We start from the raw sequence: 24840 nt of genomic DNA, 5'->3' as shown, positions 1-24840 counted from the left end.
AAATGAAATTAAAAAAAAAAAAAGATCAATGAAACCGAGACCTGGTTCTTTGGAAAGATAAACAAAACTGATAAATCTTTCGCCCGACTTAACAAGAAAAGAGAGAAGACTCAAAGTCAGAAATGAAGGAGGAGAAATATCACAGAAATACAAAGAATTATAAGAAAATGTTGAAAAATTATCTGCCAACAAACAGTTGGACAATCTAGAAGAAATGGGTAAATTCCCAGAAACATACAATTTTCCAAAACTAAATCAGGAAGAGATAGAAAATCTGAGCAGACCAATTACTAGTAATGAAATTCAATCAGCAGTCAAAAACTTCCAACATCAAAAATCAAGGATCAGATGGATTCACAGGTGAATTCTACAAAACATTTAAATAAGAGTTAATACCTATTCTCAAATGATGCTAAAAAAACAGAAAAGGAAGTAAAACTTCTAAATTCATCTATGAGGCCATCATTACCTTGATCCCAGAACCAGACAAAGACATTATGTAAAAAGAAAACTATGGGCCAATATCTCTGATGAACACAGATGCAAAAATCCTTAAAAGAATAACAGAATTCAATGTACATTAAAAAAATCATTTAGCATGATGAAGTGGGATTTATTCCAGAGATGCAAGTGTGGTTCTATAATCTATATGATATCACATAAACAATAAAAAAAACTGTCATCTCCATGGATACAGAAAAAGCATTCAACACAATACAACATGCATTCATGTTAAAACTTCTCAACAATGTGGGGTAAAGGGAACATACCTCACCATAATAAAAGCCATATATGATGAACCACAACTGACATCATACTCAATAAGAAAAACTGAGAACTCTTCCTCTAAGAAAAAAACAAGACAAGGATGTCCACTCTCACCACTTTTATTCAACATAATATCGGAAATTCTCGCTGCAGCAATCAGAAAAGAAAAAGAAATAAAAGACATCCAAATTGGTAAGGAAAAAGTAATACTGTCACTATTTGCAGATGACATGATACTATACATAGAAAATGCTAGACTTCAGGGCGCCTGGGTGGCTCAGTTGGTTAAGCGACTGCCTTTGGCTCAGGTCATGATCCTGGTCCCGGGATCGAGTCCCACATCAGGCTCCCTGCTCGGCAGGGAGTCTGCTTCTCCCTCTGGCCTTCCTCCCTCTCATGCTCTCTGTCTCTCATTCTCTTTCTCTCAAATAAATAAATAAAATCTTTAAAAAAAAAAAAAAAGAAAAGAAAATGCTAGACTTCACCAAAAAAACATTGGAACTGATTAATTAATTCAGTGAAGTTTCAGGATACAAAATTAATATACAGAAATCTGTTGCATTTCTATACACTGATAATGAAGTAGCAGAAAGAGAAATTAAGAAAACAATCTCATTTGTAACTGCACCAAAAAGAGTAAAATACCATGGAGAAAAGACAATCTCTTCAATAAATGGTGTTGGGAAAACCTGGACAGCTGCATGCAAAAGAATGAAACTGGACCACTTTCTTAAACCATATACAAAAATAAACTCAAAATGGATTAAAGACCTAAATGTGAGACCTGAAACCATAAAAATCCTAAAAGAAAACATAGGCAGTAATCTCTTGAACATTGCCCTTAGCAACATATTTATGTATAGGTCTCTTCAGGCGCAAGAAACAACAGCAAAAATACCCTATATTGGGACTTGACCAAAATGAAAAGCTTTTTCACAGTAAAGAAAACCAACAAAATAAAAAGGCAACCTAGTGAGTAGGAGAAGATACTTGCAAATGATGTATCTGCTAAGGGGTTAATATCTAAAATATATAAAGAGCTTATACAACTCAACACCAAAAATACAATGTAATAAAAAAAATGGGCAGAGGATCTGAAGAGACATTTTTCCAAAGAAGACATACAGATGGCCAACAGACATGTGAAAAGATGTTCAGCATCACTCATCATCAGGGAAGTGCAAATCAAAACCACAATAAGATATCCCCTCACTCATTTTAGAATAGCTATCAAGAACGGACAGCAGTCAGTATCAAGAAACAAGAAATTATAACAAGTGTTGGCGAGGATGTAAAGAAAAGAGAACCCTCAAGCACTGCAGTGGGAATGTAAACTGCTAGAGCCATGGTGGAAAAGAGGATGGAGGTTCCTCAAAAAATTAAAATCAGAAATACCCTATAATCCAGTAATTCCACTACTGGGTATTTGCCCAAATACAAAAATCCTAAGTAAAAAAGGTATATGCACCCCTATGTTTATTGCAGCATTATTTACAATAGCCAAGGTATGCAAGAAACCCAAGTGTTCATAGATAGATGAATGGATAAAGAAGGATTATCCATTCATCATACACACACACACACACAATGGAGTATTAGTCATTAAAAAGAATGAAATATTGCCATTTGCAACAACATGGATGGAGCTAGAGAGTATAATGCTAAGTGAAATGTCAGTCAAAGAAATACCATAAGATTTCACTCACATGTGGAATTTAAAAAACAAAACAAATAATCAAAGGACAAAGAGACAAACCAAGAAGCAGACTCTTAACTATAGAGAGCAAAGTGATAGTTACCAGAGGGGACGGAGGTGGGAGGGTGAGTGAAACCAGTGATGGGGATTAAGGAGTCATGTCATGATGAGCACTGGATGATATAAAGAAGTGCTGAATCACTATATTAAACACCTGAAACTAATGTAACATTGTATATTAACTATATTGGAATTAAAAACTTGTAAAAAAAAAAAAAAAAAGAAGAAGAAGAAAAAGATGTGGCATACACACACACACACACAGTGGAATATTACCCAGCCATATAAAGGAGTGAGATCTTGCCATTTGTGCCTACATGGATGGAGCTATAGGGTATTACACTAAGTGAAATAAATCAGACTGAGAAAGACAAATACCACAGGATTTCACTTATATGTGGAAGCTAACAAACACACAAAAAATAAACAGACTCTTAAAATACAGAGAACAACTGGTGGTGGCCAGAGCAGAGGTGGGTGGAGGGATGGGCAAAAAAGATAAAGGGGAGGTACAGACTTCCAGTTATGAAATAAGGAAGTAGCAGAGATGAAAAGTACAGCTAGGGACTATCGTCCATAACACTGTAATACCATTGCATGGTGACAGATGGGGACTGCAGTTACTGTGGTCAACACTGAGTAATATATAGAATCATTAAATCAATATATTCTATATCTCCAACTAATATAACATTGTTATGTATACTTCAATTAAGAAATGAATAATTTCCTACATGGCAATACAAATTGAATTTGGGGGGCTTTTTCCACACAGAAATCCTTTGCAACTGAACCAAACAAAAATCTGTAAATGAACACGTCACTTCGCGGAGTTTGGGCCCTAATCAGTCATCATTAGGAAACAGACAAAGGTACATCCCCTGGAGAATTAAGTAATCCTTGGGCATTCCTACCTGTTAGTGCTCTGGTAGCGCCCTTTTCCTTTATTTCTGAATTCTCGGTAATTAACAAGTGTGTCACACCATGATACATGATGACACTGATTATCTCCAGTTTCTGCACAACCTAAGAAAGAAGAAAACCCAAGTTTAAATGAACAAGAGTTGTTTTTTGGAAATCAGGCAAGAATTTTGAAGTGGATACTGTTGCTTCTTAAGAAGTCCAAGTCCCTTGACTCAAAGGCAGGCATTTCTCCACGAGGCAGATGGAGTCTCAGCTTACCCTATAGAACCGTGGTAGGATTTCCTTGTAGTTCCTTTTTCCCCCAAATTTGGAACATGAGCTACACCCTGATAGAGAAAGGAAAAATAAGAGTGGGGGAGGGGAGTCTGAGGGATCCCCAGAAATAAGCAGTATTTCTTGAAGAAAAAATTCAAAATTCTATCAAGAAGGCTGGATCTCGGAAAAGAAATTTGGTTCGAGATGGTATATAACAGGATCAAGATAATTGAGACTCAGTTGTTTCCCCAGAGCCTGGGAGGTATGTAGTGAAGGCAGGCCGTTCAAACAATGGCTTTGCTGATATGAGTGGTCTCTGCCTCTCTCTCCTTCATGTAACTGACTTTTGTTATATCTTCCTCCTGAAAACATAGTGATCAGATATAATCATGACTAGTAATAATTACTGCTGACACATTTACAGTGCTTTCAAGCTCATATAGTTCCCCTCAAGGGAAACTAATCCCCTCAAGACAAACTGAGAGGTTGGCATCACTGAAATATCTATTGAACGGAGAACAGAGACCCTGAACTTGCCCACTGGAAATGCTAAAAGCAGAATTCAAATCTAGCTCCTTGGACTTCAGATCCTATGGCATGTCCAGGAGTCTAAACGGCAGAGTGAGGAGGGGACCATGTGAAGACTGCCATAAGATTATAAAGGACTTCATATTTCATGGTGGGGGGTGGTGCTCAGACTTGAGAAAGGAAGTGGACCTTCAAGAGGTCCCTGTAGGAATCCATTAAAGCAATGTTCCTCTATGGAACCTTGAAGAACACCGAAATTTAAAGAGTAGATGGAGGAAAAGAAGCCTATGAACAAAGCTTATTCAATCCTACACATATATATGGTTATAATCCACTTGCATCTCAGAGAAGGTATCGAGTCTCCAGAAGAATTTTGCCTCAGGTAAAAGGCCTTAAGTTAATGTAACAAATCACCGTTTTTCACTATAGAGTAAGCATGCATTTGCCATTTTTTTCCAATGGGGATCATCAGTCTTTGGTATTAAACAGGAAAACCATATTCATGGTATATTTGTTTTAATCCATATATTTCTACTCTCCAGAATACAGACATATCTAAACTATAATAACATATCAATGTCACAGCCACTATAAAGTATGCGACACTATTCTAAACAATACAAGAAACACATCATCAACCCTTACCCTGCCATCGTAAATGCAGATTCCCTTTTCTGGCCGCATTCATCAGAGTGAGCATGGGGGCCCACCTTTCCATTCCACAGCCCCAAGCACTGCTTCCGCCCTTACATCCGGGCGTTGCCCCAGCATCTTTGTTAGTGGGATTGTCATTGTCGGAAGTTAGATAACCCCCCTTGGGAGAGAGAAAAAGAAGAGGGGAAAGAGCCAATCAGCTATTCGACTAAGAGTTAAATGGGCTGTGGTTCCCTTGTCTGCAAAATGGTAGATATCAGGCATTTCCCATCACTGCAGGTTCCTACCACTGTACACTTTGCTGAAAAGTGATAGCAAATGTTTGGTACGGGGCTGTTCACGAAATAGTCTACTCAAGGCCATGTATGTGTGCTATCGCGTACCTTAGCAAACGTTAGAATGTCTCCACATTTTATGGAATCCAACTGACCAACTGATTTATAACCTTGTTACATTTGTATTTTTTTTTTTTTAACAGAGAAAAGTCTTTGCCGGAAATGCAGTGAAAACTGCAAGACATGTACTGAATTCCACAACTGTACAGAATGTAGGGATGGGTTAAGGTAAGAGAGCGAAGGATCTTTTCAAGTCACACAGCCCAAGGAGCGTCTCAATATAAATAAAATATGTAAATAAATAATCCTCTTACCATCACCCTTGGTTTGACTCCCAAACACTTGATTGCTGTTTGCATTATCTTTACCATTGTATGTGAAAAATTGAATGCCATCTTGGCTAAGGGAGGCTTATAAACCAAATGAAATTCTCTTCAGAAAAGATGGCCCTGATACACGTAAATAAAAATGGCTATTTGAGAAGCTTTCTCAGCGCTTTTTGACCAGCGCAGTGCCCCTGTCAAGGATTACTGTGTAGGTAATACCAGTGAATTATATTTATTCCTCCTGATTCATTCCTTTGATGGTCGGAAACTCTTCCCTTATCGTTATTATTTCTCTCCATATAACCAGTCATTCTCTTAAGTACCTCAGGCTTGGTTCCATTATGCTCTGGTATGCTCAAAGATTTAACACCTGGAGATGTTTTTCTTGATGACTGGATGACTTGCTCATTGCTAAAGCCAGATAGCTGATAGATTCTGCAAAAGAACAAGACACAGCTCAAAAGAACTAGGTAGCCTCCTGATATCCACAGAGAATGTCAGACCATCCTCCGTTGGGTAAGGAGTTGGACCCTGAGTTTACAGAGAGCCACAAATTTGCAGCACTCAAATCTTTTTAAGTATTGAGAACACCTCTGTTTCCATCTCAAATCTTTTTAAGTATTGAGAACACCTCTGTTTCCATCTTTAATTGGAGAAGTGAACTCAACAGGCTCCAGGCAGGTGATTCTTCATATTAATTAATATCAGAACATCGGAGCACATGGGTGGCTCAGTCAACTAAGCATCTGCCTTCAGCTCAGGTCATGACCTCGGGATCCTGGGATTGAGCCAGGGGAGTCTGCTTCTCCCTCTCCCTCTGCCCCTCCCCCGACTCATGCTCACTTTCTTGCTCTCTCTCTCAAGTAAATAAAATCTTAATCAAAATGAAAATGATGTTCTGGGGCACCTGGGTGGCTCAGTCGTTAAGCGTCTGCCTTCGGCTCAGGTCACAATCCCAGAGTCCTGGGATCCTGGGATCAAGCCCCGCATCGGGCTCCCTGCTCCGCGGGAAGCCTGCTTCTCCCTCTCCCACTCCCCCTGCTTGTGTTCCCTCTCTTGCTGTGTCTCTCTCTGTCAAATAAATGGGTAAAATCTTTAAAAAATAATAATAATAAATGAAAATGATGTTTTAATATATTTTTTTTATCTGTGGGTTTTTTTCATAAATGCATTCACTATGAATTTGCTTAAGCACCCTGCATCTCAAGACTTCCAGTCTTGATAAATATCAGTCTAGTCAGCCCCCTCATTCTTTTTGGACAAGGAGCAGATTGGGATAATAAAAAGAAGGGAGACAAGATAGATGTGGGTTCAAACCCTCTTCTATTAATCAGCTGTGGGATCCTGGTCAAGTCACTGAGCCACTCTGAACTTCAGTTTTGTCATCTATGCAATGAGATAATAACCCCTACATTGCTGAATTATGAAAAGGATCAACTGTGATAACATTTAGAAAGTACTTACTCCAATATCAGACACATAATTTGTCCATGAGAAATAAAAGATTATTTATGATATTTTCTATACAATTGACCCTTGCACAACTCAGGGATTAGAGGCCGCAACCTCATATAGTTGAAAATCGCATATAACTTTTAACTCCGTAAGTTACTCTTAACTATGTAACTACCAATTACTACTGCTGACCGGAAATCTTACAAATAAGTCAATTAACACATTTTGTGTTATATGTATTCTATACTGTATTCTTACAATAAAGTAAACCTAGAGAAGAGAAAATGTTAGGAAAATTATAAAGAAAATACATTTAGAGTACTGTATTTTATTTATCGAAAAAAATCCACTTAGAAGTGGGCTCATGCAGTTCAAACCCATGTTGTTGAAGAGTTAAGTCAACTGTGTTTCTTAGGGAACATTTCACAGAGTACGTTAACCAGCACTCTCCAAAAGAAATATGAGAGTCCTATATGTTCATTTTATTTTAAACATGCCAGTAGCCACATTAAAGGAAGTAAAAAGATATGGGTAGAATTTTAAAAAATACTAACCAAATATATCCAAAATATTTTCATTTCAAAATATAATCAATACAAAAGACCTAGCGAGATGTTTTACACTCTTTTTTGTTGTTACACCAAGTCTTCGAAATCTGGTGTACATTTTAGCCCAGAAAGCACATTGCACATCTCAACTTGGACAGTAATCTTTTATGAGAAATACTTGATCTGTACATTTTACAAAATTTAGTCGAAGTAGATTTTATATAGCCAGGTTGGTTCTAAACTTACTCAGCATTTTGCCAGTAACTGAACCAAGGGCCCATTTGTAAAATTTAGACTGAAGTTCAAACTAAAGTTTAAAATTCCATTCCTGGGCCACACTAACCACATTTTAAGTGCTCGGGAGCCACGGGTGCTGAACCATGTGGGACCACACAGTTCCAACCCAGCCAACTGATCACAGACAGAACCCAGGTGTCCACCGTCCCAGGTGTGTTAGCCATGCCACCACTCTATTTTGGAAGCAGCAGAAGGCTTCGGGGTGCACACCGTGCCTGCTCCCTGTTAAACGACCCACTTACATTCATTGCCTCCTCACACAGCACAGCCTCGGTCTCATGCTCAACACATGCCAACCTCAGAAGGAATGCCCTGTACTAGAAAAATGAGGCAGTTTCTTTTTATTTTAACTCTGATAATAGGACCACCAAAAAACTTTCCTCCCACAAAAGGATCCATTTGATGCAATGTCTTTTTTTCCAGTTCTAAGGAAAGGGAAGGGATTTTCTTTTATTGGCTTTTTAAACGACATCGCTCCCTGGCCACTCAAGTCTGTGAATGGAATACACCTTCAGTTAAGCTGCCCTCTGTCTCCTTGAGACTGCTTACCTTTTCCTTAGAGGCTTTGAGGGTTGACCAGTTTGCCTCAAGAGACCTATACATTTTTAAAGAGTGGCTAAGAACAAGAGAAATACATACACGTAAAATACTGGAAGGAAGTGGATTACAACGTTAACAGGACTGTTTGGGATCCGTTTTTATCTGTTTTTGTTCTTTCCGATAGGGAAAAATAAATTTTACTTTTCCAAGTTAGTGTGATCAAATACAAAGCACAGTCAACTAAGATGTGACTTGGAGCAATATAAAGAGTCTAAGAGAATAAAAACCATTTGACCCTGTTGCTTAGAGACCCATCTTGTAGTATCTTCTACTTGGTGACATAGGATTACAGGTGCTAATCTATTGTTCCAATAGTGAGTATTTGTAGATTAAAGGTCCTAAATTCTGTGGGTTTTTAATTTTAAGAATTGTTTTATACACTATGAAAGCTATCATAATTGATAGATATTAGAAAGGAGAGGGCGCCTGGGTGGCTCAGTCATTAAACATCTGCCTTCGGCTCAGGTCATGATCCCAGGGTCCTGGGATCGAGCCCCACATCGGGCTCCCTGCTCAGTGGGAAGCCTGCTTCTCCCTCTCCCACTCCCCCTGCTTGTGTTCCTGCTCTGGCTATCTCTCTCTAATAAATAAATAAAATCTTTAAAAGAAAAAATATGCATTCCTCATTCAACATTCTGGCAACTATAATAGATACCAAGAGTGCCAAATAGAGAAAGTATGGTAGAGAGAACACCTGGAAACATTCATATAATTAAGAAAAGTTGGGGTGCTTGGGGAATCAGCTGTATAGGCAGGTCATTTTACGAAATTATTCATTAGCATTTAAAATAAATCAGGAAATAGAGGCAACTGTGTGGTTCTGATGGGAACCAGTAGAACTAAAACCAGAAATAAGAACAAAAGGACGTACTCCCGGGAGTGTGGGCGGGCCACAGATCACGTGCCCTTTATTCAGTTGTAACTCGTTACCCTGTGTTCCTACTACATTTTATAATTACAAAACAACTCTTAAATTTATTATGTCGTAGGGCTGGTTATCAGAGTTGTCAGACGTATTGTTAGGTCATGAGTTTTGTCAGTAAGATACTTTCAGGGACACCTGGGTGGGTAAGGTGCAGAGCGAAGAAGGTCCACGAAGCTTGCAGCACGCATACAGCTACAGACATGATCATAGGGGCAGAGAAGCAGGATAGGCATCGGGGAAGGAAAAAAGAAGGGGTACGGGACGATTTCCCCCCGCTTTGAAGCTTTGCCAAACCACGGGTCTCTGGGAGACGCTCTATTTGTTGCGTATGGAGCTGGGGAGCTATGACCTCTTTGCCTTGATCACGGCATCTGTGTTTCTGTCTTCAGCCTGCAGGGATCCCGCTGCTCCATCACCTGTGAGGACGGGCAGTACTTCAATGGCCAGGACTGTCAGCCCTGTCACCGCTTCTGTGCCACCTGCGCTGGTACCTTGTCCCCCAGTCCTACTGTCTATTCTCTGGCTCTGGTTTGCTGGTTGTTGACTTGTGGTTAGCCATCACTCCTCCAGACGCCCCGGAGATGGTTAAAGTAAATGCTGGAGAAACCTCATTCTCTTCCCGCACTCCTGTATGGATTCTCAGAGGAAGTCATGGGCATTCTTGTCCCTATGGCGACACTGAAACATCCCAATGAGATCCCCTCCTCTTTCCAAAGAGATGTGATGGTTTTGGCAAATGGGTTCAATTTAAAATGGGGGCGGTTTTTTTTTCCCCACAGAACGTAAGAGAAAGCACAAATATGAAATTGTGACTCTTAACATGACAACCTATTCATGCCCTTTTCACCAACTACTCAAGAAGCAGCCCATCGTGCAAGCTCTTCTGAGATTTTGTTTCTGTTTCCCGCATTTGTCTTGCTTTCAGGGCCGGGCGCTGACGGGTGTATTAACTGCACGGAAGGCTACTTCATGGAGGATGGGAGGTGCGTGCAGAGCTGCAGTCTCAGCTACTACTTTGACCACTCTTCAGAGAACGGATACAAATCCTGCAAAAAGTAAGTGGATCCGCCCCTCCAGCCGTAGCTCGTGATCACTGGCTTCCTTACTTGACTGCCTCCATAAAACAAAACAACTATTAATGATGACCTACGTTTCCAAATCAGAAAGCTGAAAACAGAAACCTGCCCTGCTGCTTTCACCCAACTTCTCTTGAATACTTTTTTGTTTTTGTCTCAGGAGCACTTGAAAACCTTGAAAGTAAGTATTTCAGTTTCAAGTACAATGCGTTCTCCCATTTAAAATCAGTCTACCCGCTGGGCTTTCTTTAATGCTGTTAAAGGTAGCAATTATGGTAAGAAGAGTTTTCTGTGTCGTCTTCAAAGGGGGAATTAAGTTTCAAACGTCCTTAAGAGGCTGATCGCAAACATCTTTTCTTGCGCCTGATGTGTGAAAGCATGAACTGTACATTTTCCCCATAGATGTGATGCTACCTGTTTGACATGCAATGGTCCGGGGTTCAAGAACTGCACGAGCTGCCTCAGCGGCTATCTCTTAGACTTAGGGACGTGTCAGATGGGCGCCATCTGCAAGGACGGTGAGTACAAACTCTTCATTTTGATCCTCTGAACACAGGGTCCTCTTTTTATGTTGAGATCAAATATATTTCCACATAAACTATCAAGCCTGAGTCAGATAGAACATGCCCAATATCTCGTTGGCATTCATTCATCTTGAACTCACACCCTCAATGGGTTTTGGTTTGGGTTTATTTTTTTTTTTTTTAGTTAAAAGAAGAAGTAAACCACCTATGGTTCCATTGACCGAGATGGCACCAGTTATGTTTTTTTAAACTTTAGAGTTTTGGGTTCACAGCAAAATTAAGCAGAAACTACAGAGAGATCCTATATATGCCAACTGCCGCCCAGCAAAACACACACACACACACACACACACACCTCCCCCCCCCGCCAATTAGCCTCCTACACCAGACTAGTTACATTTGTTATAATCAGCGAACCTTCACTGACACACCATTATCACCCAAACCCATGGTTCACATTAGGGTTCCCTCTTGGTGGTATACATTCTAGGAGTTTGAATGAATGAATGAATGAGGATACGTATCCACCATTGTAATAATCATACAGGACACTTTCACTGCCCTAAAAATCCTCTGTGCTCTTCCCTTCCTCCCTCCCTCCCCCCTAGCCCCAGAACCTACTAATTTTTTTTACTGTCTTCATAGATTTACCTTTTCCAGAATGTCATATACTTGGAATAGAATAGGCAACCTTTTCCAATTAGTTTTTTCATGTGTTTCTTTCCCATCTTTTGCCGTCTGTACTTTTGCCCAGATTTTTTAAATACCATGTACATGGAGGTTTGTATCCTGCTTTTTGTACTAAACATTAGACATAAACATCATCCTATGTTTACAAAGTCCTCAGAAACTTCATTTTTAATTACAGCATAAAATTCTATCATGTGAAGATGCCAGTTTATTGCCACTTGTTTTATTTAGATTATTTAAATTTTTGGTAAGTAAATTGTAATCAGATGCTACCTGAATCTTTCATTAAACCTGAGAGGCAAGGAATTAACGATAGACCTAAGTGTAGAACTTACGACTACTAAATGTTGGTCCATTTTTCTTTTCTTCGCACACATGGTTCTCAACCAAAATGCCAGGACTGCACACTTTCTCCAAAGATTCATGGTAAATTGGTCTTGGGGTGCTATCTAAGCATGGATATTTTTAGAAACTTCTCAAGTGTTTCTAATGTGCGGCCAGATTTGGGAATCTCTGCCTTACTCCATTCCCCCTGACAACTTGGCAAATGCTAAGTTCTCCCAGTTTTCTAGCCTCAGCTTCCCCATTTATAAATGAATGAAATTAAATTATTCCAACTTTAACATGTTGTGAATTTTGACTCTCAGTATAATTCACACAGAGGGAGCCCTAAAATTTGAGCCTAAACTTTATGCAGACATGCATCTCAGTGACCTAGAAAGAAATCATTTCGAACCATTGTTATTTTTAAATATTTTTGGACTGTTATGAAAATAGAATAATAAAAAAGTGCACTTGGAACAGTCTTCCTGGACAAGGGACTTCCCTTGGTTTATTCTCTGCCTTCCTTGGAATGGGCCCTCTCCTAGAAATTTCACAAGAGGTAGAACAGTGCTTTGGTTGTGAGAATATGGATTCAGGAATCAGAATACTGTTGTTCCTTTCTGGGCTCCAGGTCTTGGGCAGGTGATAAACTTCTCTGGGTCTCACTTCCCTCATCTGTAAAAATGAGGAGGCTAATACCATTGACCTTGTATGGTTATTCTAAAACTTCCTATGAGGAATTTCAAAAAGACATCTGAAAGAACAGGGCACATGATGACATGTGTAGAGCATCATCTATGGTCTCATTTCCACAGAGCATCATAGGTGACTTTGCATCTTCATGGCTACTTGGCTGTAGGATTGGTTTAGCAGGGATGCGCCAGACCCACTCAGGCTCTGTGTTCTCACCACACAACACGGGGATAGAGGGTTGGGGTGATGGCACTCCAGGGACCATGTAAGTATCACTTTTTACTTAAAAACATGGTTCCCCCATAGCTGGATCTGACCATAATTTTTAAGCTGGTGACAGGAAACAGAGGAAGATTTTCTAGACTCAGAAGATCCACAGTCACTTGAAATTTCACCCACAGCACTTGGTGCCAGGCATGGCCATGTTTGTGGTGCTTTAACTGCCTTCTCTAAACCATGGTAAACTTGGGATAAGTTATGCCAGATGGCACACTTTGGTAGAAATGGGGTGTCCAGAATTGTGGGCAAGAGTAGAAAATGAAGAATCGTGATTTGTAATGAGCCCACCTTAGGTCAGCTAAATACTAAGATCACTGATGGCTCCACCAGGCTTTTCAAATCACATATTGATTGCATTTATGGGTTTGTGATTTATTCTTTCAACTGTCATATTTCAATGATTCTAAGACATACTTTTTTTTACATTTTAACATCCCTGAAGTCAGATGCATCTTATAATTTATGGCAGCTTACAACCACTTCTGTCCAATAGGTTGCAACATAGCTGTCATTGCCTGTGACTTTGTCAGAGTTAGACACATGGTTACCACTTCCTGTGTTGAATTTAACTGTAGCTCGAAATGGCTGCAAAAACTAATTGTTTAATATTCAAAGGAAGAGTTTTTGTATAAGCACAGAAACAAAACAGCCTGTTATATAACTAATATTTAACTAATATTTCCAAATAAGCATAAAATTAATATTCTAATTAAGGAGACTCTTGGGTCACCATGTAATAAGATGCATGAAGCATGTTTTTTCTTAATACTTAAAATAATGGTGCATCTTAAATCCAGTGTCTTGGACTCAATGAAATATAGTATAAATGACTATATACTCTCTGCTCTAGGTAATTCTGAGAAGACAAATTCCTTGCTTATATTATTATTGATTTCTAATTCTTTTTTCGAATCCTTTTTTTCCCTTTCATAAATGGACATCAATCCCATTCACCACTGGACCGCAATCTCTCTCCTTGAAAAAAACAATGCTGTTGACTGAAATCCCTTTGGCTGGACCCAAATTCCTCCTTGTTGACTGCCCCTCATTGAGCTCTTCCAATCCCCCCATCTGCCTCTCTGGCCAATCAAAACCTTCTTCCGCGTGTACATCATGCTGCTCTCGTCCTCAACTCCCCCTCTGTCTTGCTGACTTCCTGGAAAAGCAACGGAAGAGTCCTGGGCGGAAGGAGGCTTCTGTATGCTAGTGAAAAAGAACAATCTGTGCCAGAGGAAGGTTCTTCAACAACTTTGCTGCAAAACATGTACATTCCAAGGCTGAGCGGCCATCTTAGATTTCTCTGTTCCTGTAGACTTATAGATTACTCCATATTATTATTAAAAAGAAAAAAAAAAAAGCAAAAAAAAAAAAAGCAAGCCACCTCTCTCTTTTTTGCTCTCTTTTTCTCTCTCTCTCAAATTTGTGCAGGGAGATGGTGAACTGTTTTGTCAGAACTTAAATGGAAAAAAAAAAAATAAACCTACAACAAGCCTACCTTTTATAACTGGGTGTTTAGTGCTAAACAGCCAGAACCACAGAGACAGTATTGTATGACCAAAGCATTTGATGCCAAAATTTGACGTTAAAGTAATGATTTGATTTCCTGCCCTGGTTTTGAAGGTCCATTTTTTTCCCCTTTGCATTTACTTGCTTGTTTCCCCTTTGAGACGCCTAAAAATACCTTTTGAAAACATCACAAGAGCAGACATAGGTCAAAATCAAAGAGAAAGCTCTTGCATCTGTCATTTTTCATGCTTGAGTCCACCGTTGGGGGAAATGGCAGAAAAGTGGACCTAAGGGCATTAAGAACATCCCGCAGAGTTGTATTCAGTGTCGTTTGTCTTAGTTTTTCACAGTTGAACATTGATCCTTTCCACACATAATTTACTTCATGCATTATGTGCTGGTTTTGGCATTATACTCACTTGATAAGTCTGCTCCACTGGTTTCATCAGATAGACTTGCTGCTACTGGCTTTGGCTTTGCAGATTGGGTTATTTTACACACAGCTGGTCAAATGGGATCACTCTGCATAGTCAAATTGGTGACCGACAGAATGCAAAGTTACACAAAATAGCTGGGACTGGTCCAGCTCCCCTGAAATCTGGAATGTTCACTTTGTAGACCCTGCATGATCTCCTGGTGCTATATGGCCATTATCCCCATAGCATTTTTTTTTTTAAAGGCCATCAGAAATTCCATTTGTTGTTGTGATGGGAAGCATTTTGGATATGATGCGGGAAATTTCTTCCTGGAGTCAAAAGTTTCTAAAAGGTCCTGTATTTTTTAAGAAATGGAATTATTTAAATAATATTTAAGCTCGTGCCCAAGTTGGCCGGGCAACGTTTTTCAATGGTGCTTATTAGAAGTTTTATCATTTTGTCATTTTCAGAAAATAAAACTGGAAATGGAAGATGGGTGGCATGATTGTATCCTCCTGGTTCTGTTATTTCCCATTCCTCTGTCCCTCTATAACCGTGCTATGATACATCTGTCCACTGGATGTCAATGAGATCGTCTGTTTTCTTGGAATTATCCTCACTGGTTTTCTACGACTCTTAACTACATCCTGGAACCTAGCAGACTGAATTATGTGAAAACTGTTTTGAGTCAGTGGTTAGAAATGATGCCTGATAGATCTTTTTACCAATTCTGAGTTTCTCTATTTAGGGGAGGATGGACTCATATCAAGTTTCTTCATTTTTCATATCAAAGCTCCATTGGTGACCTCATTTGCTTTGGGAGTGACCAGCCACATCAAGTAGACTTGATGCTTTGAGAGCCTCACTTCCAAGATGTCACTGGCCTCACAGCTGAGAACAGGGATGATATCAATATAGATTATTTGGGAGAAGGAGCTGGGACGTGGATGCTAAGATCCCCACTCAGACAACAAGCTAGGAAAAAGCCTACCTTGAAAATATTCATTCCTAGACATCAAAGTTAATGTCTGACCTAAGGTGAATAATTACAGTCTAATGACCCTCTTTAATAGCATTATAGTAATACTGAGTCACATAATGATTCATAAGTAACTAGGGACTCAACTGATTTTGCTGAGCAACTTTCATTTTCCTAACAGTGCAGGTCCTCCTGATCTGAGGAAAGTAAGTTAATCCAGGGGACGGCAGATAGAGTCTCACATTTAAAGGCACAATCTCTAAATGGACAAATGTAAGCGCAAGCCTAAAGCAAGGTCAAGCAGATGGCAAAACCAGATTTGCCTGCAAAGGAATCCATTTGACTGAACCAGCCCGTACTATTTGAGGCACAAAGTTACTATGATAGGAAAGATAAAAATGGTATCTGTGTTCTTAGACAAATAACCATCAATATGACAGCCAAATTCACTGGGGTCCACCAATGTGTGTTCCATTTCCCACTGACCATGCAAGCGCACATCATGGAAATACTGGTTTAACTACTCGTGTGTTACTGCCTCGTTCATCTACAGAATATTATTAACTAGGACATAATGCTTTCAAAGTTTAAGTTAATGTTATATATTATGTATAAATATATATATTCATAATGAGATATATGTAATGGATAGTACAAAGTTTGGAGAATTAACAAATGCTCTAACCTTCTAGAGACAAAAGTCCTCTCTTCTGTTTTCTTTTGTCTTTATTTTTAACTAGTGATCCACTGTTAAATCCAAATCCACTTTTACTGAAAAATACTGTACATGTGTAAAATGTTCAGTTGTTTTTTTGTAAAATATAGTAGAATGGTTGTAATTGATACTGGCCAAAAGCAATGTTATTCCATATTTTATTTTTTCTATTAAATTAACCTAAGTTCCTGTTTATCTGATCTGTTCATACCCCCGTGGAAATATCTCTGAAAGGGTGAGAGAAGGAGAAACTTCTGTTTCCACCTAGAAGCTGAATACAAAGGAAAGGATGAAAGTGAATAGAGCATCTGAATTAAGTTGGAAAGGAAAGGGTGAGCAGAGGAAGAAGTTGTAAAGGAGAGACAAAGTAACAGCAGTATGATAAAGGAAGAGTTTAGACTTGGTCCTGAACGAAGCTTAGATCCCATTTTTAGAAAGCAAGTGAAAAAAAAAAAAAAGTCTGTAAAAGCTTGGCACACTGGTTAGCAAGTTGTGCAGATGCCGGCACCAGGGTCTGGGCCATCTGGGCTCTTTCCCTGGGCTTCCCCTGGGATACGGACAAGTGCACACTCACTAGTGGGTGTATGGAGGGGTGGGGACCGAGGGACTGTGCATGAGCTGGTGGGGGGTGGTGAAAGCTGTTGAAAGGGGAGAAGACTTTGTTCAATTTGCTGATGTCCTGTGTAAAATTGACAGTGGCTGTAGCCCCGGGTGCCTAGAACGTAACTTTGTCTAAACTAAATCTCTAGTACATGCCACAGTGGGGGGACTGTGTAGTTGGCAAAGACCCACCATGGATTACAGATCTCCGTGAACCCTGCGTGAGATGCAGGCACTAGTTCTGAAGGTTCAACACCCTGCCTTTTGGGAAGAGAAATGAGAAATCAGTGAGAGCAACATCCAAATTGAACTCCAGTTAGGTTTAAAGATCTAGGGATACAAAATGGTGTAAACGAGTGCCTCCACTGTCATGAAATCCTATTATGAGGATTGGGTGGGGGGACTAATTTTATTGAGCACTTACTATGTACCGCACGATGTGGGAATACAGAGTATACGCATACTAATGTAAATTCTCCTAATTCTCACAAAAAATTCTAAAGCAGAAGTACACTCTGTTTACAAATTATCATTACCTTCTGTTTACAAACAAGGATGAAGCAGATGGGCTTGAAATAGATTGACTGGGATTACATAACCAGACAGAATAATAAAAATAAGGTTTAACAGTAAGACAATTAACATTAGTGAATTCTAAATCTCAAATGAATCGGACACTAAGTTGTTAGGTTCAGACCAGCAGAAATTCCTTTGAATTGAACTGGTCAAGGCAAGTTTCCTAGAGTAAGTGGAACTAGGATTGGTTCTGGAGCTAAGGAGCTGAGGCTTAACTAAGTAGATGGGACAAGAGCAGGAGGAACATTACCAGTGAACTTGCTAAAGAAGAGATGGTTTAGGGAAGTAAGTCAATTGTTTTAATGGTTTAATCTAATTGCTACAAAGAACAGTGATGCAACATTTAATGGATTAGTCAGGAAAGATCTACAAAAGATGAGTAGTGTGCCCATCCTCAGGCCCCACACCTGTGGCAGACCTTGCTAATCACCAGTGTCCAACTGTGGATGGATCAGATTTGCCTCACTTTTCACCCCAGTGTTCGGGGCTTCTCATCATGCTGCTGATCTCTTCTAATCGGACTCCCTGTTTTCCACTCAACACTCTACTCTTCATTTTGAGGAACCTGCCAACTGTGTGCAAGTGAATATCAGGCAGTGAAAATATAAGTAGGCATGTATTCTTAACTCTTTTCATATCACCCTTCAGCTTCATGCAAAGAGAAATGACAGACAGCAGCTTGATGAATTTGGAGAAAATTGGACGCAACGTTAAACTATGGCCTGGCCAGCTCAACACTCCTTCCTTCCATCCTCTAACACAAAATAGTAGCGGGAACTCAAAGGCCAGCTGCAGCTTGACCTCACCTGGCCCAAGCTGGGCCCTGGGCCCCACATCAGTATGTGTCAATGACAGAAAGTATAAACCTGCTTCTGGGTGACGGCCATGTCCAAATGTTATTTTTGTTGCAAACCCATAAAATTAAGTAGAATACTTTGGAGCCATTGACAAAATTGAGCAGGGCATAGCCAAGCTGGACTTAATGTCGCTGTGGCTCGTTGGAGACACTTGGCATTCAGGTGGGGCTGTAATGCATATAATCATGTCTCGTCTTCATCGTGAGAGGTGAATACCTGGCTGAGAGTCAGTTCTTGGGCAAGAAGGCTGCAGTTGGGCAGCATCACAAAGTCTCAGAGGGGGCCAGTCCGGGACCTGGCAATGCCGGCAGCTCTTTCCACTCTAACTGCAAAGGACTTAGAAGGATGTTTGTCTTATTACTGAAGCATTTTCTTGCAAGGTCTCCTCTCTACATGAGGCAATTTGCGGGGGGGGGCAATTGTTGCTTTTTCAAAGCCAGATATCAGGCAACAAAAGATATGTTGCCTCCCCGCTTTGAAAAATTCCCAGAAACATTTCCTGAGGCTGAAAGTGTATGATCTTTTTTTTTTTTTATTTTAGGAAATAATACATGATTTTAAGAATCTACTATTTTAAGGAGGACCGAGTTTTACTAAAATGGCTTTCATTTGGCCCACAGAAACTCAGAGGCCTATGGAGATTAACTTCCTGTTGCAAGATTCACAGCTAGCAAAGGGTATGGTTGGGAATGGAGCCCACAACATCAACCTTCTACACAAAACTGCCTCCTTTTGAAGAATGCCGGGGTGGGGGGGAAACAAGTGCATATTACACATGCTGCAAGGCAGGGGTTATGAGTCCTTTCTTAACTGCACGTAGAAGACACAAGATCGCTAGACTTGGCTTTTTCTCTTTATAAGCTCAGCTTAATTGTTTCCATGAACAGTAAGTCCCTGTCATATACAGGCTCTGAGGTCCTTCTTGCCCTCTACAAGCTGATAGTTTAATAGGGGGCACAGACACATGATTGCAATATGAAGCTATTTAAGTGCCTTTAAAAGGGCATAAAAAGATCATAGGGCAGTTTAGTTGAGCAAGTGCACTTTCCCAATTAAGTACTAAACGTTCCCTACTCTTGCACTAGGAGCTTTCTAAGGGCTTCCAAAAATAGCGTGCTCCATTAAAAATACCGTTACCTCTGAAATGTGCAAAATCAGATGGTATTTTAATTAAACATCTACAAAATGCAACATGTCAAACTAGTCAATTGCAACTCAGCTCTTAAGGAACCACATATAATTAAATTTAATGTAGGATAAAGGTGAATTTTAATATGTATGACATGATGTAGGACCTACAGAGCCAGGGGAACCTAGGATCTGTTGGGATCTTAATATAACTCTGCAAAGGAGGTAGAAATTCACTATTCATGCTGGGGGTGGGCAATTTATACATACACACACACACACACACACACTCTCTCTCTCTCTATACACATATTCCTGATCTCTTCCCTCAAGATTTCTACCTATAGTTCCAAATAGCTACAGGACATTTCCCTTCAGATAGCTAACAGGCATCTCAAAATTAACATGTCCAAAACAGATTTCAGACTGCTCAATCCGCCAAATGTTATCTCCAAATATCTCCCACCCCACGAATGGCATTACAACCCAGCCACCCAGTTGCTCAAATCCAAACCTAGTAATTCTTCTTTTTTTGCCCCCAAATCCAATCCATTAGCCGAGTCCCATTAACCGCACCTACACAATAAATCTGTAAATGGTCCACAGTTGCAATTCTGGGTCATCCTCTCTCTCTAGGGCTACTGCAGAAGCCTCCCAACTGGGCTTCCTTCTTCTCTCCCCTTTCTTTTTCTGTCCTGTCCCATCCACTCTCCACAGGGACAACAGAGCGCTATAACCAACACAAAATCAGATTTCTCCCCTTTCTTCCTATTTGCTCAGGATCAAGTCTGAACTCCTTACCTGAGATTTTCCTCATCTCTTCTCATGCCCCTTCTCCCTTGCTAATCTTACTCCAGTCTTAACAACTTCCTTTTTGTTCACCTCAAAGAAAATCAACATGTTTATGCATCAAGACCCCTGCTCTTCACATGGCTGGTTTCTCCTCATCCAGCAGGTCTTAGTTCAAAAATAGCTCCCTCGGAAAGTAGCTCCCTCCACCTCTCATCCCACACCTGCACACCTTTTCTGGTCTTTTCATAGCACTTTCACAACATGACGTTCTATGGTTCATTTACTTGTTTACTGTCAGTCTCTCCCACTAGAACATCAGCACTGTGAAAGCTGGGGCTTTGTCTGTCTTACTCACAGCTCTAGCTGGTATGTGTAGCACAGTGCCTTGCTTGATAAGTGTTTGCAGAATGAATGAATAAAAAGGCTTAAGTGAGAAATGACATTTGACCTGAGTCTTGGAGGATAAGCAGGAATTTGTAAGTCAATGAAGGCGAGGATGTTGAAGAAGGATTCTCTGGAGAGAGAACAGGTTCAAGGGCACAAAACCATGAAAGGGTCTGTGGACAGAGATGGCAATGAGTGGGCAGGGTAGGCAGCTGGAGGGAGGGGATAGAAAGATCAGAGGTCAACTTATAAAAGCCATGGATGCGCTATTGCCCTCCTTCAATCTCCTTGACAGAGTCATCAGCCTTCTTTCCAGAGAGGCTAAATGACTTACTCAAGGACCCCGTCAAGTCAACTCATGGCCTCCTGCCAACATATTTGGAAAGCATTCATTCAGACAAAATGCTAAGGAGATCATATTTGCTTCAGTCCCTAGAGGACTAGCTACATTGAGCCAGCTAAATAAAAGGACAGGGGACTAAAGCAGAGCTCAGATGTCAGAATAGCTCACATGAAAGGAGGCAGCCCATAGTTTCTTTTCACTGTGATGCCCGTGCCCAGAGCAACAGATTTGGCATGGTTTGCAAGACTGTACTTGGGGACAAGGGCCTGCTCAGAATCCTCTTTTCCTTCTAAGAAAAAACAAAACAAAACAAAAACAAAAAACTTTGCCCTCTAAATTATCATTACCAGAGAAGAGCAAAAGGAAAGAAAGTGATGTCCTAGCACCTTTCTTCCCTAATGATGAAAATAACTCCAATAACTTCCACATATGGAGTACTTCCTATGTGCTAAGTTCTGTGCTGAATGCTTTGTATGGGTTATTCCACTAATTACTACCAATAGCCTGATTTTCTTCTCTTTTTACAAGTAGAAAAGCAGATGAGATAAATGCCTAAGGCACCCCATTGATAAATGGAAGATCTGGGATTAATTTAAACCCAGACAATCCAATATCAGAGTCTCCAGGAAAAATACAAGAGCCAAAGAAGATGTCTGTCAAAACCCCCTTCAGGTTATGGCCATGGAGCTTACATGAGGATTATATATTTTCATTGGTGATGTCTGGTTCAGGGCCCCTGCTGTCTCCTGTGAATAGAGCAACATTCTACCCAAGACTATACACATGGTCACATAGCACTTTGTGTGACCCAAGCCAGGAGTGGATATCAATATCATCATGAGAATTAGTAGCAACCAGTGGGCCATGTGGGCAAAAGAAATTAGAATGGACCTAAGGGAAATGAGGCAGAGGCTGTTAAGAAATGAGGATGTGATGCCTCCTTTCATGCTAATTTTTCTCTGTCTGGGAAGCCATCATTTGCATTTTCTAGCCCCAGATGAAATGAGAAATAGAATGGAGATATGGGGAACACAGTGAAACATTGCAATGCTAAAGTCATCACATAATACAAATTCCATGAGCTCCTCTGACAAATCTGGTAAAACAAATTCCTTCCAGGTGGTATTACACAAGACTTTCTTGCCACCTGACTCATAATTGTTATAACACCTGAACTAGTCAGAAAATGTAAACTTTTTGTTATGTATAAGAAAATGATCTGTAACGGACTTGTGTCATGAGAAGAGCCACAAACATGACAGAAACCAGGAATTATCTTGACCATCTCTCTCCACCCCCACATCTGCCCCATCAGCAAGTCAAGACAACTCTACCTCCAAAATATGTTTCAGATTCATTTTCTGCCCTTCACTTCTACTGCCCCCAACCTAATCAAGCTACTTCTAGGTGAAGCTACTTCTCACCTGGACTATTGCAAAACTTTCTTTCTAGCCTCATCTAATGCACCTCTTGTGTCCACACTCCCCATGTTCCTACTTTCTTCTAATCTATTCCACACAGCAGCCAGAGTGCTCTGTTTAAAACTTCAAAGCTCACATGAGACTCTACTGTTTAAAACCCTCCCACGGATTCCCATTCCACCTTGGATAAAGGTGAAATACCTTCCTATGGCCATCAAGGCCATGGTCAATCTGAGCCATCCCACTTCTCTAAACTCTTCTCGTGCCATTCTCTCCCTCCCATCATATTTTCCAGCCACACTGACTTTCCCTGATTTTTCTTTTCTGCTTTGTTGCCTTAGAACTTTCCGACATGCCATTCCCCCTACTTTAATGCTATCCCATTCCTAATCATCTATACCTGGATAACATTTATTTATTATCTGGGCCTCAATTTAAAATGTCACTTCTTCATCTTCTGAAGATCTCCTTATTATAAGCTCTAACGGAAGCCTCTACTCTACTTTCATATCAATTACCCATATCTACTTAATTGTAGGAGTATTTGAGATATGTAAGGCTCACTACAAAGTTTGTTCTATGGGGGGCAACGTCTGTAAATGTCTTATAGCACATAAAGCTAGCAGAATATCTATCATCGGGTCAGTATTTGATAACTCTTTGGTCAACAGATGAATAAGCCAAGAATAAGTAAATAGGAGAATAAGTAAATGACAAGGGAGGAAATAGCCCCGGCCCAGACACTGAGACAACCAAGTCCTAATTGTGATTCTGAATTACATCAGTGTAGTTCTCTCTGTGTCTGTACCTCAGTTTTTCCCATCTTCAACATCATCCCTGTGAACCGTTCCAGCCCTTCTATTCAATGTGAAAGGGAAATCCCAGGAGATTTCATGGAGATTCTGTCACTGACCCTACAACACATGGGAACACCTCAGGCACACACTCAATAAAGCTAATGCTTTAGGACCTTTGCCACTAAAAGTGTACAGCAGCAACAGTAGCTGTGAGTTGGTTAGTATGGTAGCAGAGCTCTGAAGTGTCTCCCTAGGATTCCTATCTGTGTGTTATTCACTCCTGTGAAGATCCTTTGCAGATGGAATTAAAGGTTACTATCAAATAACTTTACGATAACGAGATTATCCTGAATTACCCATGTGGGCCCAAGGCAAAGTCAGTCAGAGGGATGGAGTGAAAGGAAACCAAGAAGGCAGAGGAGAGAATTAGATTCAAGATGTGAGAAGGAGATGACCTACAGTCACTGGCTTTGAAGATGCAGGAAGGGAGCCAAGAAACAAGAAATACATGCGGCCTCTAGAAACTGAGAATAATTCCCAGCCAATGGGTGGCAAGGAAACAGGGACCTTAGTCCTGAATTCTGCCATTGACATGAATGAGCTTGGAGCAGATACACTCCCAGAGCCTCCAGAAAGAATGCAACCTGTGACCCCTTGTTTCCAACCTTGTGAAATCAGAGCAGAGAAGCAGGTGAGCAACTGTGCCCAGACTTCTGACCTACAGAACTTTGAGATAATGGGTGTTTTGTTAAGCCATGACAAAATAGTCACTCGTCATAGCAGCAATCAAAAACTAGTACATAGGCACAAAAACAGACACATAGATCAATGGAACAGAATAGAGAGCCCAGAAATGGACCCTCAACTCTATGCTCAACTAATCTTCGACAAAGCAGGAAAGAATGTCCAATGGAACAAAGACAGTCTCTTCAACAAATGGTGTTGGGAAAATTGGATAGCCACATGCAGAAGAATGAAACTGGACCATTTCCTTACACCACACACAAAAATACACTCCAAATGGTTGAAAGACCTCAGTGTGAGACAGGAGTCCATCAAAATCCTAAAGGAGAACACAGGCAGCAACCTCTTTGACCTCAGCCGAAGCAACTTCTTCCTAGAAACATCGCCAAAGGCAAGGGAAGCAAGGGCAAAAATGAACTATTGGGACTTCATCAAGATAAAAAGCTTTTGCAAAGCAAAGGAAACAGTCAACAAAACCAAAAGACAACCGACAGAATGGGAGAAGATATTTGCAAATGACATATCAGATAAAGGGCTAGTATCCAAAATCTATAAAGAACTCATCAAACTCAACACCCAAAGAACAAAGAATCCAATCAAGAAATGGGCAGAAGACATGAACAGA

The 24840-nt window shown here is 40.3% G+C and overlaps 1 protein-coding gene across 3 annotated transcripts in view; it reads left to right on the top strand.

Moving 5' to 3' along the window:
- Window positions 1-24840, top strand: part of PCSK5 (proprotein convertase subtilisin/kexin type 5) — a 463938-nt gene that overhangs the window by 290558 nt on the left and 148540 nt on the right. For 2 of the 3 annotated variants that reach the window (XM_035029028.1, XM_035029027.1), the window contains exons 17-20: window positions 5364-5448; window positions 9761-9858; window positions 10297-10426; window positions 10850-10965. In XM_035029028.1, the coding sequence (XP_034884919.1) occupies window positions 5364-5448; window positions 9761-9858; window positions 10297-10426; window positions 10850-10965 (429 nt within the window). Of the gene's footprint in view, window positions 1-5363; window positions 5449-9760; window positions 9859-10296; window positions 10427-10849; window positions 10966-14122; window positions 16767-24840 lie in introns of those variants that run through there. The other variant, XM_035029029.1, reaches the window with a different exon arrangement.

This window comes from Mirounga leonina, unplaced genomic scaffold (assembly GCF_011800145.1).
Source record: "Mirounga leonina isolate KUSES-001 unplaced genomic scaffold, KU_Mleo_1.0 Mir_224, whole genome shotgun sequence".
Taxonomy (NCBI): domain Eukaryota; kingdom Metazoa; phylum Chordata; class Mammalia; order Carnivora; family Phocidae; genus Mirounga; species Mirounga leonina.
Note: the sequence above shows the minus strand (reverse complement) of the source record. Positions and strands in the feature narration are given on the sequence as shown.